We start from the raw sequence: 14,509 nt of genomic DNA, 5'->3' as shown, positions 1-14,509 counted from the left end.
TGTAGCCTCTCTGGCTTACAGTGACCTTTACTAGATACAGCTTGATCCCTCAAGTGGTGAGGAAATTGTCCACTAATGGGAAGAACTGGCAAAAAGGAAACATCCACCCAATGGTACAGAATTGAGACTTGCAAGGAAAAGAACAAAGGATTCTCTTTGCACTCAGCTGGTTGATGGCAGTGAACAATATTGTAAAAGCTTTGATTTTATCAAAGTCATACTCCTGCACAGAGAACTGCAGATAGGAAGGACCTCCTACTTATGCAAGGTGGACATCCAGGTGTAGAGAAACTTTATAAATGTAATTCAGCAATTAGTTTTTTACCATAGGACCATTTCAGTTTAACAACAAGAGGTGAGCAGTTGAGAGTGTGTTTTAATTTCAGGTTTGATTATCTAAACGCCAAGCTACAAATTAGTGTGCATTTATAAGAGGATGTGCAGTGCTAATTTTGCTTCCCTATAAACAGTCTGGTAATTGACATGAAATTAGCCCCTTGGAAGCTCTGTTTCACACTATTAAGTAAGCAGGTTTCCTTCCAGAAAGGAAACACAATTAATTCTGGTATATTATAATTTTATTGTAGGTCAATATTAAATAAGTTTTGCCTATGCTTTGGTAGATTATAGGCCTTAATAGTTTCATAATTCAAACTTTCAGTGTAGTGCTGTGTTTATTATGTCCATTTGCTAAATTTTTCAGTGAAAGGTGAACCATAATCCAAGGTGTTCATTACCTTGCTATGTGAACATTCTTTAATTGTAACTTGAAAATTGTAAATGCAACATTAAATATATAAGTAGGGCATGGTCAAGCATTGCTTCTAGATATGGAGTCAAATCACACTTTGATTACCAATGTGCATTGCTAAATGAGCTGGACAAGAAAATAAAGGTTACGCTTTAAGCCTGGAAAAAACAAAGTAGGCTGAGGTGTGTGATTCCTTTTGCGTCTCCAGAGCAGTTCAGCACAGTAAATTGAAATAAAATGAGAAGAGTAGTTTGCAAAAATTAAAATTGTAACAGTCAAGAAGTAAACACCATGGGAACGGTCTAAGATACTTAGACATAATGGTGACAATTTTCTCTGATGTGGACAAAAGGTAAACTGCCTGGAAGTCCACTCGAAGCTGTTTACTACCATTTCCGTTGCAAAACTTCACTCTCCTCCTTCTCCCTGATCAGTCAGCCAAGTTGCTCATGTCATTGGTCCCTTCATGCTTCAGACAAAGTAAGTTAGTAACCTGCTGTTGAGCTATATACATCAGCTATATACATTCTCGAAGATGTTAGTAAGCAACCATATAAATACCCCAGCAAACAGATTTGAGGGGAAGGCAACTTCCAGCAAGGCACTGGGGACAAGCAGCTGAGGGCAGCAACCCATGCCAGCTGGAGTAGCTGTAGCTACCGTAGGATGTTTGTCTGTGGCCTGTTTGATGGCGACCAAATGCATGATACAAATTAGCAGAATTTTGAGGAGGCTACGCTTGTGAGGATTTGCCCTGTGTCAGTGTGGGAAAACTTTCTTGAGAGAAAGAAAAGTCTCCGAGTTGTAGATTCCAGCAAAGCTCAGCTGCCTGGCTGCCAGAGGACTTTCTAGGTCTTACGAGTAGCCACAAGCACAGCAAGAGCTCGTCAAACAACAGAACTGGAAGCGATTTCCTGCCTCTTTCATTGTAGCAGTTGGTAGCTTGCATTTGTGAAATGCACTCTTAACAGTATGATAACCATAGGGAACACTTCTGCACGATGTGGGATTTCTGTATCCTGCTACCAATCAAATAAAGCGAATCCAGATAATGGGGTGTCAGGAGAATAGGTGAAGTGGTTTAAAGAGAGAAATCAAATTGTATTTTGCTACCCACCTAATAGCTCAGTACCTATTGGTATACCTATAAACAGGAAATTGCACCTGCATGGGATTTTGTTGGCTCTTACAGGACCTTTATGTAGCTGCAAATTAGTTAATTTGAGAAACCAGCATTTAGATTTCACTGAATTCGGCACTCCATGCTGAAGAGTTTTGAACTCAACCAGCCAGCAGAGAGACCCTTGAAGAGCACCCTAAGAAGTCATCTGTGTCTTCGGATCTGATGAAATTAAGACTCACAGAGAGGACTTTTGGCTTTCCTGATACAGTGTTTATTGGGATAAATTATAGTATTTAAAACACACAGTATCTTAACTACAACAGAGTGTGTTGGAATGGATTAGACTTAATGGAGTAGCTCGATACAGAGCTGATTACCTAAAATTCTGTGATAACGATATTGTACGTTACATCCCATGGTGTAGTAGTCACATCGTTAAGTGGTCACTAAAACACCTCAACACTGGGGCTTCTGACAGAGGTTATTTGGTGTGTACTCGTTATGCCATAAAAGCACTTGTAGTTTGCGGCGAATGAAGAGACGGGACGCAGCTTGATGCAAGCAAATGTCAATTTATTGTACAGAAGCACGAGTTTATATACACTTTCAGAAGCTGTGCGTTTTAAACAGATTGGTTCTTGAAGCTAAGCGCTGCATACTAGGCAATCCCTGATTGGTGGTTAATTACCATCAATTAACAGCAAGGTGTTACCTTTCCTTGGCTTGGCGCCATCCGTCTCCCACTCCCCTGTGCTCTGTACACATGCCTCATCATGTTAATTGTTGTCTAGACAAGCTCGAGCACATTCCCCTCAGCTAACTGACTGCCACGCAGGGTCCTAGTTTCCAGCCCACTCCTGCAGTAGTTCTTTCCTGTGTTTCACCAAAAGAACTGGAGATTTTATCTGGCATTTAAATTGAGTTTGTGAGCTCTTTGTCCACTTCTCATTGCGTGAGTGAGAACACTGGTGAGGAGTCATCCTTTTTACAGTTACCTTCACCATAAACAGAACCGTACTGAGATACATATGTGTATGTAGGACCTTTGTACTGAATGTCTCTCTCCTTTTTTTTTTTTTTTTTTTTTCCTTCTCCTCCCATGCCTCACCTTTATTGCCAGATTTATAAGGGTCCGGACTGGTCGTTCCGCTACACAGGCCTCCAGCTGAACTGTGAATACCGTTTCCGCGCATGTGCCATTCGACAGTGCCAAGAGCCAGTCGGCCATCAGGACCTGGTAGGCCCCTACAGTGCACCAGTGCTATTCATCTCTCAGAGGACTGAACCGCCGGCAAGCACCAACAAGGACACTGTGCAAACCACAAGGACACAGTGGTCGCAGAGCGACCAAGTGTGTGCTGCTGTCATCCTTGCACTTTTTGCTATCTTTTCCATTCTGATTGCTGTTATCATTCAGTACTTTGTAATAAAGTGAAGAAAAGAGATTTATTTTAGAATGCTGCCCATTACATTTTACTTTCCCATAATCTAAAAGTAATTCTGTTCTCTTGCTTTTACGAAAAACAGGCATTTAGCACCGGCATTGGGACTGATGCAGACCTTTTCAGCCACTTGAAAATGCTTACTGGTAGGTATAGGCTGGCACGTGTTACTAGAACGCAAGCCACAGAGATACAATCTTTTCTTTAATATGCCTTCTTGCAGTACAAACTCTATATGGGGCAGGCAAGCAATGTTTCCTGAAAAGGGTTTGACCAGTAAATACGAGTGTAAAAATGGTTTCCTGGCCCATGCTTTTAAGGGTTGCTACCATAACAGGGAAGAATGTGTAGATCGCATTTAAAACTTACACTAACAAACTTGTGCTGTATACAATATTAATCTGATGCTGTGAAAGCAATTTAGCGCTGTATTTCTACCTCCTCATTTGTCTTAATTATTTGGGAAGCAGGATCTATGCTGAAAAACAGAAGGGGCTTTTCTCAGGCAGCAAATAATAAACTGGATGGAAGAGTATGCATGAAGGAAGCTTCTTATCTGATAAATGTGGAGTTCTTCACTGCAAGTAGATGTTTTTGAAAGACTGCAAGGGGATGGCACAAGTGGTTTATCTTACCCCCAGGATTTGATGTTTACTTAGAAAAATGGCCTCTTTCACTTCTTAACGAACATAGAAGGAGAGAGTATGACAGAACTTCTTAGACTTACTATTTAAATTGAAAAAACACATTTCCGAACTTGACCTTTCATTGGATGCAGTTTATACAGATGTCTGTGCCCCCTGATTTCGGCTAGTTAATAGGTTTTTGAGATAAAATTCATGACTGAATTTTTGTTGTTTCCCCAACATTCACTTGCCATATCCACCAGAATCAAGCACTGCCTTTTTTCGTATTTCTGTCTTTCTTTCTTTGGGGCACCAAATCAAAGACGAAGTGTAGTAATTTGCACCAGAAAACTTAAAGCTGCTTTTTTCTTGAGATCCTAATGTTTAATGTAATGTCTCTTTGGATACTGTACCAAATTGTTGATTGCATGTGGTTAATGTTGCATTAGAGCACTTTGCAATTGCATAACTCATCAATGTTTTGTGAGCTTGCATTTGTGAGTTATTGAATGACCAGACTGAATTTTTCAAGTATCCCATTGAACATCTTGCTGGATGTCAACGATTGCCAGTGACACAAAGCTTGTAGTGAAACTATCTTTAAAAAAAAAAAAAAAAAAATCCTTGTCTCATCACACTTATGTTATTTGTTATACACTTTGTAATTAGCTATTTTTAATTTATTTGAGTTACAAGATAGTGGATCATTAATGACTTCTAGTTGTGTTCAGTTTAGCATTTTTAATGGTATTAAACACTTCTGTCAGTCTTAATAATAATAAAAAAAGGAACCTCTGTCTTGTGCTTTGAAGATCTCTGAAGAATTTCTCTTATATTAGAACGGGCATGTATCGTACTTGTTTATACGTCCAATGATCTGTGCTGTAGAATAACGTTGCCGAGTTTTGTTTGGGTTTTTTTTAAAAAAAAAAGAAATGGCAAAGAACTTGGCCTCCACGTGGTGAGAACGATCTGTCTTTAAAATGTACTGTATGTTTACATTTTATTTTGAATTTGTCATTTGTACGTATAGGCTGATACCTTCCCGCAGGATACCGCGATAACTGATGTTTTCTAGAACCTTCTTAAAAGTGCCATGTTTGGCAGTGCAAATGAGGTTGCGTGTAACAGCCCAGAGATTTCTTACGGTTGAATGTCTAAAACGGTAAGATTTGTTACTACAGTTAATCTGCAGTGACTTATGTTTTTCATAGTAAAATTCAAATGAGCTCCTATTTTTGATAGTCATTTAATAGTGTATTTGCCATTTGAGCCTCAGTGCATATTACTGCATTGAAGACAGTTTTTAATGTAATCTTAATTTTACCTCATATACTGTACATTCCAAAAACAAATTAAAAAAAGAAAAACTCTAAACTTTTTAAAACGTTATAGATACACTACCAAACATATCACTTTACAATTGTACAACGTCGGACTCCATGAAGACGAACCTGTATAGTCTGATAGAAAATACGTAAACTATGTAGCAAAGTATCTTTAAAAATCTGTGGAAAATAAAAGTATCATTCTTTTTTGTGGTGGTCAGTCCGTCCTGTCTGCGTGCCGCACCAACACTTCATCAACAGCAGCCAAGTTTGTAAGTAACGAGCCTCAGACAAAACAGCTCTTCCCTTGCCACGGCGGTGCTGGTGGCGGGGACCCTGTGGGGCACAGGGTGGGCTTGGTGGCCCAGGTGGGGCACAGCCACCCCTGCTGTCCCCTCGGGGGAGGATGGGGATGGGGCAGCAGCACTGCCCGGTGGGGTGTGTCCCGCCTGGCAGCTGCAGGGGCTGAGGCGGCCATGTCCCCTGGCACCACCCGGGGTGGCAGTGGGGTGGCAGCGGGGGCGAGCTGTGGCCACTGCCGCCCTGCAGTGAGCGGCTGTGCCACTGTGGGCACTTGTCCCTGTCACAGCCGCCTGCCTGGCGCTGTGCAGTCAGCGTGGTGGGCAGCGTCCTGACGGTGCTGGGCAGCTGCAGCTACTGCTACATGAAGGCCACCACCAACCTGTGCCTGGGCAGCGTGGCTGCCTCAGACCTCCTCATCCTCCTGCCGCTGCCCTTTGACCTGTGCCACCCCTGGTGCTCCCGGCCCTGGCTCTTGGGGCATCTGCTGTGCCGCCTCCCACTGCCTCAGCGAGGGCTGCACCTGCTGCACCGCCCTCCACGTCACCTCACCGGGGACAGCTCCCTGCCTCCCCCTCAAGGCCAGTGTGGTTGTCACCAAGCGCCAGGTGAAGGCTGCCATCAGCACCCTCTGGGCCTTCCACCTTCTCTCCGCCAGACCCTTCCCGGTCAGCATGGAGCAGCCTGACAACAACTTCAGCCGCGAGTGCAAGCCCACCCTGCAGGCCCTGGAGTCAGGCCTGCTGGCCACCACGTTTGGGTCACCACCTCCTACTTCATCCTGGCCATGATCTGTCTCAACATGTACAGCTTCATCAGCCTGGAACTGTGGCAGAGGAACACCCACCTGCAGCGTCCTCCGGAAGAAGGGGCACCGCCAGATGGTCAAGGTCGTGGGTGAGTCCCTCCTCCATCCCCCCTCAAGCCGTGGCTGGGGCGAGGAGCAGGGCTGGGGAGCCACGGCTGGGGCCAGGACCGGCACTGAAGTGCCCGCAGCTCCCGGCTGGGGTAGGGGTAGCACAAGGGGACTATCGCAGCCACACCACCGAGCCCTCCGGTGCTCCCTGGCGCTGCTGTGGCCGGGATTTCACTCTCACAGCTGAGACGTCCCCTGGTGCAGCACTGCGCAGCCAGCAGCACGACTGCCTTCTGTAGAAATGCCCTTTTCCTGAATTTTGCCGGGCAGAACTGAGTACAAGGGAGTCTGCAACTTCAGAAAAAGCAGGGTAATATCAGTGGTCTCTTCCAGTGGGCAGCAACACCTCTGGGTAGTAAATTTGTGCTTCTGAAAAATAAGTTTGATTTCCTTAGCAGTCTTATGTAGCTCTCCTAGGGCTAAACCCCCCGGTTGCCCAAGCAGGCTGAGGAACGGCAGCTCAACCCTTCCGAGCCATTTGCAGACAAATCCTGTAACACCAAAGTGCTTCTGGCTGAGGTAGGATGCTGTTCGGTTTCAGTTCATTTTTCTGACTCCGATGTTCACTAGCCTAGCGTCAGGCTCTGGAAAGTTAGAGATTACATCTGCCCCAGGGCACTGAAGTTTGTAGTCACTGATCTGAAGAAAAAAAAAAAAAAAAAAAAGAAAAAAAAAAAAGGAAAGAAAAAAGAAATCCAACTATTGATTAATAAGCATAAAACAAAATGCCCTGGTCATTTGGGGTTTTTCCTACTTCTTTTACCAAGGATGTAATCAGCTGAATGGAAATAGCCTAGCACAAAGAGAAGAAACTAATAAGCCTGGGAGAGTACATTTTGCTAACTTATTTGAGGAGGGTATTTACATTGGAGTAGGCAGGAGGGTTTCCAACAGAAACACCCATCTACGATCCCCTCAGAATCCACTGAACCAGCCCAGTTCCCCCTAACAGAGCCAGCAGCTCTATGCACGTGATGTATTTCAGGCATAAACTTGCTTTGGCTATATCCCTTTTGTTTAAACTTTAAGGGATGCTCCATAAATGATCATTTGTTTTACTTATGTGCATTTATAAATAAAAATAATTAAAAGATGGATACAGTAATATGCTTATTTTATTGTTTCTCATCTGCCTCTGCTATGTTGCCATTGCAAGAGTGTTTGTATTTGCATTTGTTTGTATGTGCTAAAATGCACCAGACTACAAGAACAGCTGGAGTGACTCAGGCTGGAGATTGCCCAGTCAAATATCTGTCTCCAGCAGTGACTGGGCATACATGTAAGACCTTCAGTGGAAAAAAATTAATAGACCAACAGCACTGCAATGCTTTACGTTAGCAACCACCCCATTACAGCAGTGCTAATTCAGTGGGAGCTCAGGTGACACGTTCAGCATTTAGACCAGTCTTTTTCATTAACATAGGTATGCTAAAGAACAACTCTGTAGCGAATGGAGCTGCTGTGTGCTCCCATAAAAACACATCTTTTTCTTCTTTCATTTTCATACCACATGCACAGCATTACAGACATTGCTGAGGGGAATCTTTGTTGTGCCTGATGCTATTCCACGGATGTGATACCACTGTCAGTTGTTTACATTTTTCTCAGAAAACTCATCTCACAGTTTGGCTGAAGATTTTAGCAGTTATCTTTTAATTCAAAGACTAACGATCAGACTTCATGCTATTCCCGTTTTCATGGTTTTCCAACAATTTAGTGCCATTATTTCTATGTAACATTTGTACCAGTTAGAAGAACCTGCAAAATCAGCCATGTAAAATTTAGTTTACTGGATGGTTGAAAAGTTAACTCACTCCTTAACTATCGCATGTGTTATTTTGTCTTATAGCTGTGGTGGTGGTTCTGGCCTTTGTAATTCGCTGGTTGCCTTTCCACAGTGGCAGGATCATATTTATAAATACCCAGGGCACCAGGATGATGCTGTTCTTCCAGTACTTTAATATATTTGCCTTGCAGCTTTTCCACCTGAGCGCATCCATCAACCCTATCCTCTACGACCTCATTTCAAAGAAGTACAGGGCAGCAGCCCACAAGCTGCCATTGCCACACCAAGCTGTGGAAAGGGCTTTCACGGTAACAAAAGACACTGGCGGCTGCACAGAGAGTAGCACTAGCACAAGAAATGAGTACGCAACCAGCTTCTGAGACTGCGCCCCACACTTCTCCAGCATTCTCTGCAAGGGAAGGGAACTTCCTTTTCACAGGAGAGTCACAAAAGGATAGACAATTTGTCAGAGCATGTGGTATTTTGTAACCACTTGTATTTTGAAATACTTGTATTTTTGTTAACAGAGCAAGCAGGGACCATAAAGCAGTGAGAATGATGCGCAACTCATGAAAGATAACTCAGCAGGAAAAGCTGGATTAAATTGCCGGTAAAACTGTCGTTTCAGTTTATTACATGTCATTGATCGCATGTGTTCTGTGCAGTTTCTGGTATTTTCCACAAATCATAACATCAAGGACCCCAAAAGAGGAGGGAGTTTGAGGTAGCTGCTCTTCTTAGGTGCAGTAATGGGTAAAACTCTCAGACAGCCCTTGCCTTTTAAAATGGTTTTCTTATAAACAAGATTTTACAAAATACAGCCTTGTAAGGAGATGGATGCAAAAGAACTCACCCACAACCTGGAACATCCTTGTAAGAAGGGAGCATATGTTTTTAGTACCTGGTCTTGTCATCACGAAGGGGAAGTTTCCCAGGTAGTGGCACTGACTCTTCCCTTGGGAAAGGGCATCCTCTGTGCAGCATCCTTTTGGTCTGACCCACACAATCAAGTAAGTTCTCTTATTTATATACTAGCAACCAATCCCCTGTATCTGTAAGAGTTTAGATAATCCTGATCACTTCCTCGTGATAGACCCACAGCGTCTGGTAAATGTTAGCGGTATGTCTCCACTGCGTTACGTTATGTACTGCACTTACAAATAACACACCAAGTTAACGATCTCACCACAAATGAGCCCCATCACTGAACATGCTGGACTGCACCCAGGACTTACTGCACTGAGAGTCAAAAACCAGTTCACTACCTTCGCTCCAAGGACTTTAAATACAAACTTAAACTATATGATTTAGGAAGGAGCCTTGTTGTGAGAAAGAGCTAGAAGGAGCTGCAGTACCGGTTTCTCCAGAGGGCCATTTCACCTGTGCATTTTACCTGTTACCTTCCTGGCTATAGCGATATAAATCTGGACCAGAATCAATGAAGTGGGACTGTGACTCACAGGAGCATCACTGGTGGTATGTCTGCACCTGTCTTTGGTAACCATCAACCCTGCAACCCCATCACAGAAAACCACCAGATCTGTCAGGCACAACTTGCCCTTAGTGAAGCCACACTGGCTGTCACCAGGAGATGAAATTCAGTGTCTTCCCTTTCCCCACAACACTTCAAAGCAAACTCTGAGCCAGCATGCAAAGTCCCTTCAACTCAGATGGTCTCAAGCAAGGGTTTCCACCTTTTCTGTCACCAGAAGGTCTCAGCACAGAGCACTAAGGAGCACAGACTCAGGACTCCTCCTTGGGAGCAGATTTGCCTCCCTCAATATTACCTGTTGGGTTTAACTCTCGGTGTCACTCACTTTGACTCGCTGGACCTGTTTTTCTTTCTGAAAAAAAAATTAAACAGATCTCACTCTAGGATCTCCCCAGTGGACAACCAGCTGTGGGTCTCCTTGCCCCACCCCACAGCCACCCTCAAGCCCCAGCACATCCCCTGGGTGCAGCGAGGGACATACCCACAAGGTTAATGTCCAGCAGAGGCTGAATCTTAGCATCCCAGCTGCCGGCTGCTGCATGGGGAGGTCTCACCTCGTGCTCTCAGGCTGTGAGAAGCCAGCTGGAGCATCCTGAGGTACCCAAGGCTCAGAGGCCCTCAGTCTCCTTTCCCTCCCAGCCAGCACAGCTGAACTCACCAGCCCAAATGACAGACAAGGGTCTCATGGCTTCCCTCACTTCCTCAAAGAAGGGCTGTCTGGCCTCACGGGGAAAGTTGTCCTTGACTATAGGACACCCTGTAACTCTGGGTTACCACTTCTTCAATGATTGTACTTTGAGATACATCAAGAAATAACCGGGCAGAACATAGTTTTAGGAAAGATGCTCTGAGACTCCATGGACCCTCTGGGGAATCCTTGGAGAGCGATGAAACATCGCCCGAGCACAGCAAAAATGTGAGAAGCTCTCAGCCAATTTCTCAGACAAGTTTAAATGCAATAGGTTATTTATATGATTGTGAGAGAGTCAAAAGGTAATAGATACACCTCAATTAAGTGGGCAAGAACTGAGCCCCTAAAGTGCTGGTGAAGAAAATTTAAACCAAGAAATCTGGTCACCCTGGCAGATGTGGAGGCGTAAGTCATGCTTAATCCACAACGAAACCGATGTGGACTGAGGACTGAAAATGCAAATGCTAAGTTAAAAAAAATAAAAAAATTAAAAAACGCAAAAGCACAAGGCATGAAAAGCTCAAACTTTAAACTTGTTCAAGGCTCTTTCAGGCTGTCTTCCTTCTTGATGTCTCCTTTCATCTGGATGCTTCTTGCACGAATCCAGTCCATGCAGAAAGTTTTACAAAGACCGTTTTACCAGCACCTTCCTAAGATCATTTCACCCTCCTGTCTGCCCTCTTCCACTGGATTCCTTCTCCCAGATGCAAATTTTTTTCACTCCATCCTTGCCAGTCATCTCTTTGCTCTTCAGAAGCTGATGCTGCTGCCAAGCATCCCACAATGTCCATATCCATATTTGCTGGGGGCCAGAAGGAGTTCCCAGATTAGGGTGTGGGCACCCCAGCCTGCTTGCATGGTTGGGAAGACGTCTCCCCCTAAATGCCCTCGAAGCTAGTCATCCTTCAAACCTCTCCTTAAGAACTCACCTTACTCATGATGCTTACTGAAAAATCTCTAAACCAAAGGCAGAGCTGGGTACAAATCGGATATAATGTAACGTGACAGTCTCCTAAACCTGGGGCTTCACCGAATACCACTGTCACTAGCAACAAAGGGCCCAACTTCAGCACAGGGAACCAGTCTGAAAGGCATCATCTGCCAGTCACCAAAAGCAGTATGGAGTGGCAGAAATACAAGCCAGATGAGACTGTGTATTTACCTGGAATGGAAGGAGAGCCACCGCCGGTGTACAGATGCTGCGCAAGGCACTCTGATCCCTCTGGAGTGTGGTGCAGTTGCCGGATCAGAGAAGACAGCTACCCTGGCCAGAGTAGAAGATTAAAAGCCACAAAAGAATAAAAGTAACTTTCCCCCGCCTCATTTAAGGTATTCTATGTGACAAGAAGCAACAAGGCAGAACACAAAGGATGGTGGGATCCAGGCACCCTCACACCCTGCCCTCCCAGGCAGCAGCCACTAAGGGGTCTTATAGTCACCAAAGCAGATGCAAGTCCTAAGTGACCTCCATGTCAGCAGTCTCAAACTCTGCTACGATATCAGATGAATACAAACACTTACGTTCCTGTTCAGCGAGTGTCATGGAGCCCATGACAGCCCTACAAGACTCAGTAGCTGCCTGCTGTTGTATCAGGGGTACTCATACACTCCAGGACACAGCAACATTTCTGTGCTCTGCAGAGGTGGCAATACAACCCCAGGAAGTCTCTGGAAGCAGCAAAAAAATCAGCCTGGCTTCCACTGCTGCTACAAATCAAGGATACCAGCAGGGACCAGCCTGCAGCTAAACTGATCGTGAAGAGAAGCATAGGGTCCAACAAACGTGTAGCTCCTATGCGACAAATTTTGCCCATCTTAATAAGGAAATCTGTTCCCTAATTTAAATTTAGGTCTGCTCTTTGTCTGTGCTGTGCAAACACACCCCAAAGGCAAGCTGTGTTTTGACCCTGTGGAAGTAGAGGCTGTCCGCAACCCCAGAAGAGGAATCTGGAGAGAAGCTGAGTTTCCCCATCTCCTGCAGCAGCTGAGCACTGCATAGGGAACATTTTCTTAATCCAGGGGTTCAATTCTGCTGACACCAAGCCAGGCAGCATTCCAAGCCCTGGAAGTTATTTGAAGGCTTGTAGTCATTACCTTTTCACAGTGCTTCATTTCAACAGGCTTCAGCAGAACCTGCTGGACTGACCTGAACCAGCTGTACCTGTGCAAGGGAATCGTCTCACCCAGCTACCCCCCGCTCCCGGGGAGCAAGCCTGTGTGCTGACCCTAGCCCGAGGGACCGACCCGGCCAGGGCAGGGCAGGAGGGCAGGCTTGGTGCGTTCAGCCGCTGAGGAGGATGGAGGGGCAGCTGAGGGAGAGCAGGGAAGGCAGGGAGCCTTCACACCTTGCCTTACACGGGGTCTTTCTTTCAGCGAGACCATCACAAAACACACACCTAGACAGAAATGAGCGACCCCTGTCCAACAGTTATTGCAGTAGGGCAGGTCGGCAGGATCCACGCCCTCAGACCCAGTCCTCGCACCGAGAAGCTGGGCTAAGGGAGTTGCGATAAGACAAGCTGCTCCCATGCAGAGTGGTGACCCATCTTCCCCGCCTTCAGGAAGCTACCATAAAGGCGCAGAAGGGACAGACAAAACACAGTAATGTTTGCTCCTTCCCATGCTGCTTGTTGTGAAGGGAGATCCCTCCTGCAGAGCTTGGGAACAGGAAGGAGGCAGGGATGGACGGAACTGCCTGAAAACAACCCTGGCTGAGACAAGCCTGGGAATGGTACAGGAAAACGCAGAAGAGCAGCAGGAGGTGATCCCACAGAGCAGAACCCCCGCTACCACACAGAACAGACCCGCCCAGCCCCATTTCTTTCTTATATGCTCTGTTCCCCACTTACATACTTTCTCTCCGTTTACTGATTTGGTCCCCAGAGTCCGTTTCACAGCTGCTGGTGAGAAACAACGGCTCTTGTCAGGAATTTGTGATAGCTAGTCTTCATTTTCATTTTGTTTCCTTCTTTTCAGGCACTTCTTGCTTTGTAAAGTGCATGTGTGTGCAAGGAGCAATCTGTCTCCAGGACACCTTTCCACGTGGAAGTGTCAAATGTATTTCATTTTGGTCTGGGATCTAGGAAATACTGCATTTATTCCCAGATAGCGAAACAAAATTGAATTCTTGCCTCCCGTCACTGAAACCCAAAGGCCTGTCAAAGGAAACACATAACAACAAGAAAAATTGACGGGTTATCTCTGTTACAGAATGGGAGAAAAATCCAAGTCTGACTGTTTGACAGTACACATCACTGCATTACAACTGAAGTCCAAAAAGACAACCTTAGAAGAAATTTTCTCTGTTGGCTTGCAGACAGGGTGCTGGTTTTGTGCTGGGCAGGCTCTGGGATATTTGCACAACAGAATTGTGAGCTTTATCACACGAATGACAGGAACAAAATCTCATGCCTGAGCTCAAGTGAGTTAGACTGTGAATGAATTTGCGTCAGACCCACAGGGCATGGTGGTATGGGTGTGCCCAAGACTTACACTCAAGTTGAAGCCAGCAGAGCAAATTTGGAGGGGTTGCTGAGCACCCAAAGGACCCCGCTAGTGCTCGGCACCATTTGGCAGGAACCCTAACACTGCCAAGGGATGCTCACCACCTCACAAAACGTGTCTGCTGTGCCTTAGTGCTTGTTGTTTACTAGAAAGTATAACCAGGCAAGTGCCCCAAGTATCTGTACGTAACTGCAGAAGCAATCACTTCCAGGCTGTCAGCACAAACCTGGCCCTGTTAGGAGGAAGAGGCACCACTAACTGCCTTCTGTGACCGGTGTGGAAAGAGCTGTTCATAACCCAGATATCCACAGTGCCGCGTGCCACCAGCACGGCAGGATGCTGAACTCTCCCCTCACAAGGGAGGGAGGACAAGGGCCTATGGTTTCTACAGCAGGAGAGAGGTGGAGGGTTTGCACAGCCATTTCTGCTGGCTCCATGTTGTGGAGTTGACAGATACTGTCCTTGTGGCTGTCAAACTGACTTTTACATGGTTCCTAATCTGGCTGCTTTTCAAAGCAATGAAAAAGGGAGCAAGCACTAAAGAGAGTCT

General features: G+C 45.4%; 2 protein-coding genes across 7 annotated transcripts in view; both read left to right on the top strand.

Annotated features, from left to right (window-relative positions):
- The window catches only part of FNDC3A (fibronectin type III domain containing 3A), a 126,787-nt gene extending 121,308 nt beyond the window's left edge, over window positions 1-5,479 (top strand). For all 6 annotated transcript variants that reach the window (XM_080375024.1, XM_080375023.1, XM_080375022.1 and 3 more), the window contains one exon: window positions 2,995-5,479. In XM_080375024.1, coding sequence (XP_080231150.1) covers window positions 2,995-3,309 — 315 coding nt within the window. In that variant the 3' untranslated portion in view covers window positions 3,310-5,479. The remainder of the gene's footprint in view (window positions 1-2,994) is intronic.
- A 138-nt stretch (window positions 5,480-5,617) lies between these two features.
- Window positions 5,618-6,471, top strand: MLNR (motilin receptor; the record flags this gene model as incomplete). The annotated part of the gene is given in 5 exon segments (XM_080375133.1): window positions 5,618-5,774; window positions 5,824-5,875; window positions 5,877-6,065; window positions 6,067-6,320; window positions 6,323-6,471. Coding segments are annotated over 5 exon segments (672 nt in total). The 5' UTR covers window positions 5,618-5,746.
- Window positions 6,472-14,509: the final 8,038 nt, after the last annotated feature.

Source organism: Falco punctatus, assembly GCF_963210335.1.
Source record: "Falco punctatus genome assembly, chromosome: 2".
NCBI classification, from domain to species: domain Eukaryota; kingdom Metazoa; phylum Chordata; class Aves; order Falconiformes; family Falconidae; genus Falco; species Falco punctatus.
The sequence above is the reverse complement of the archived record's forward strand: the minus strand, read 5'-3'. Positions and strand labels throughout refer to the sequence as shown.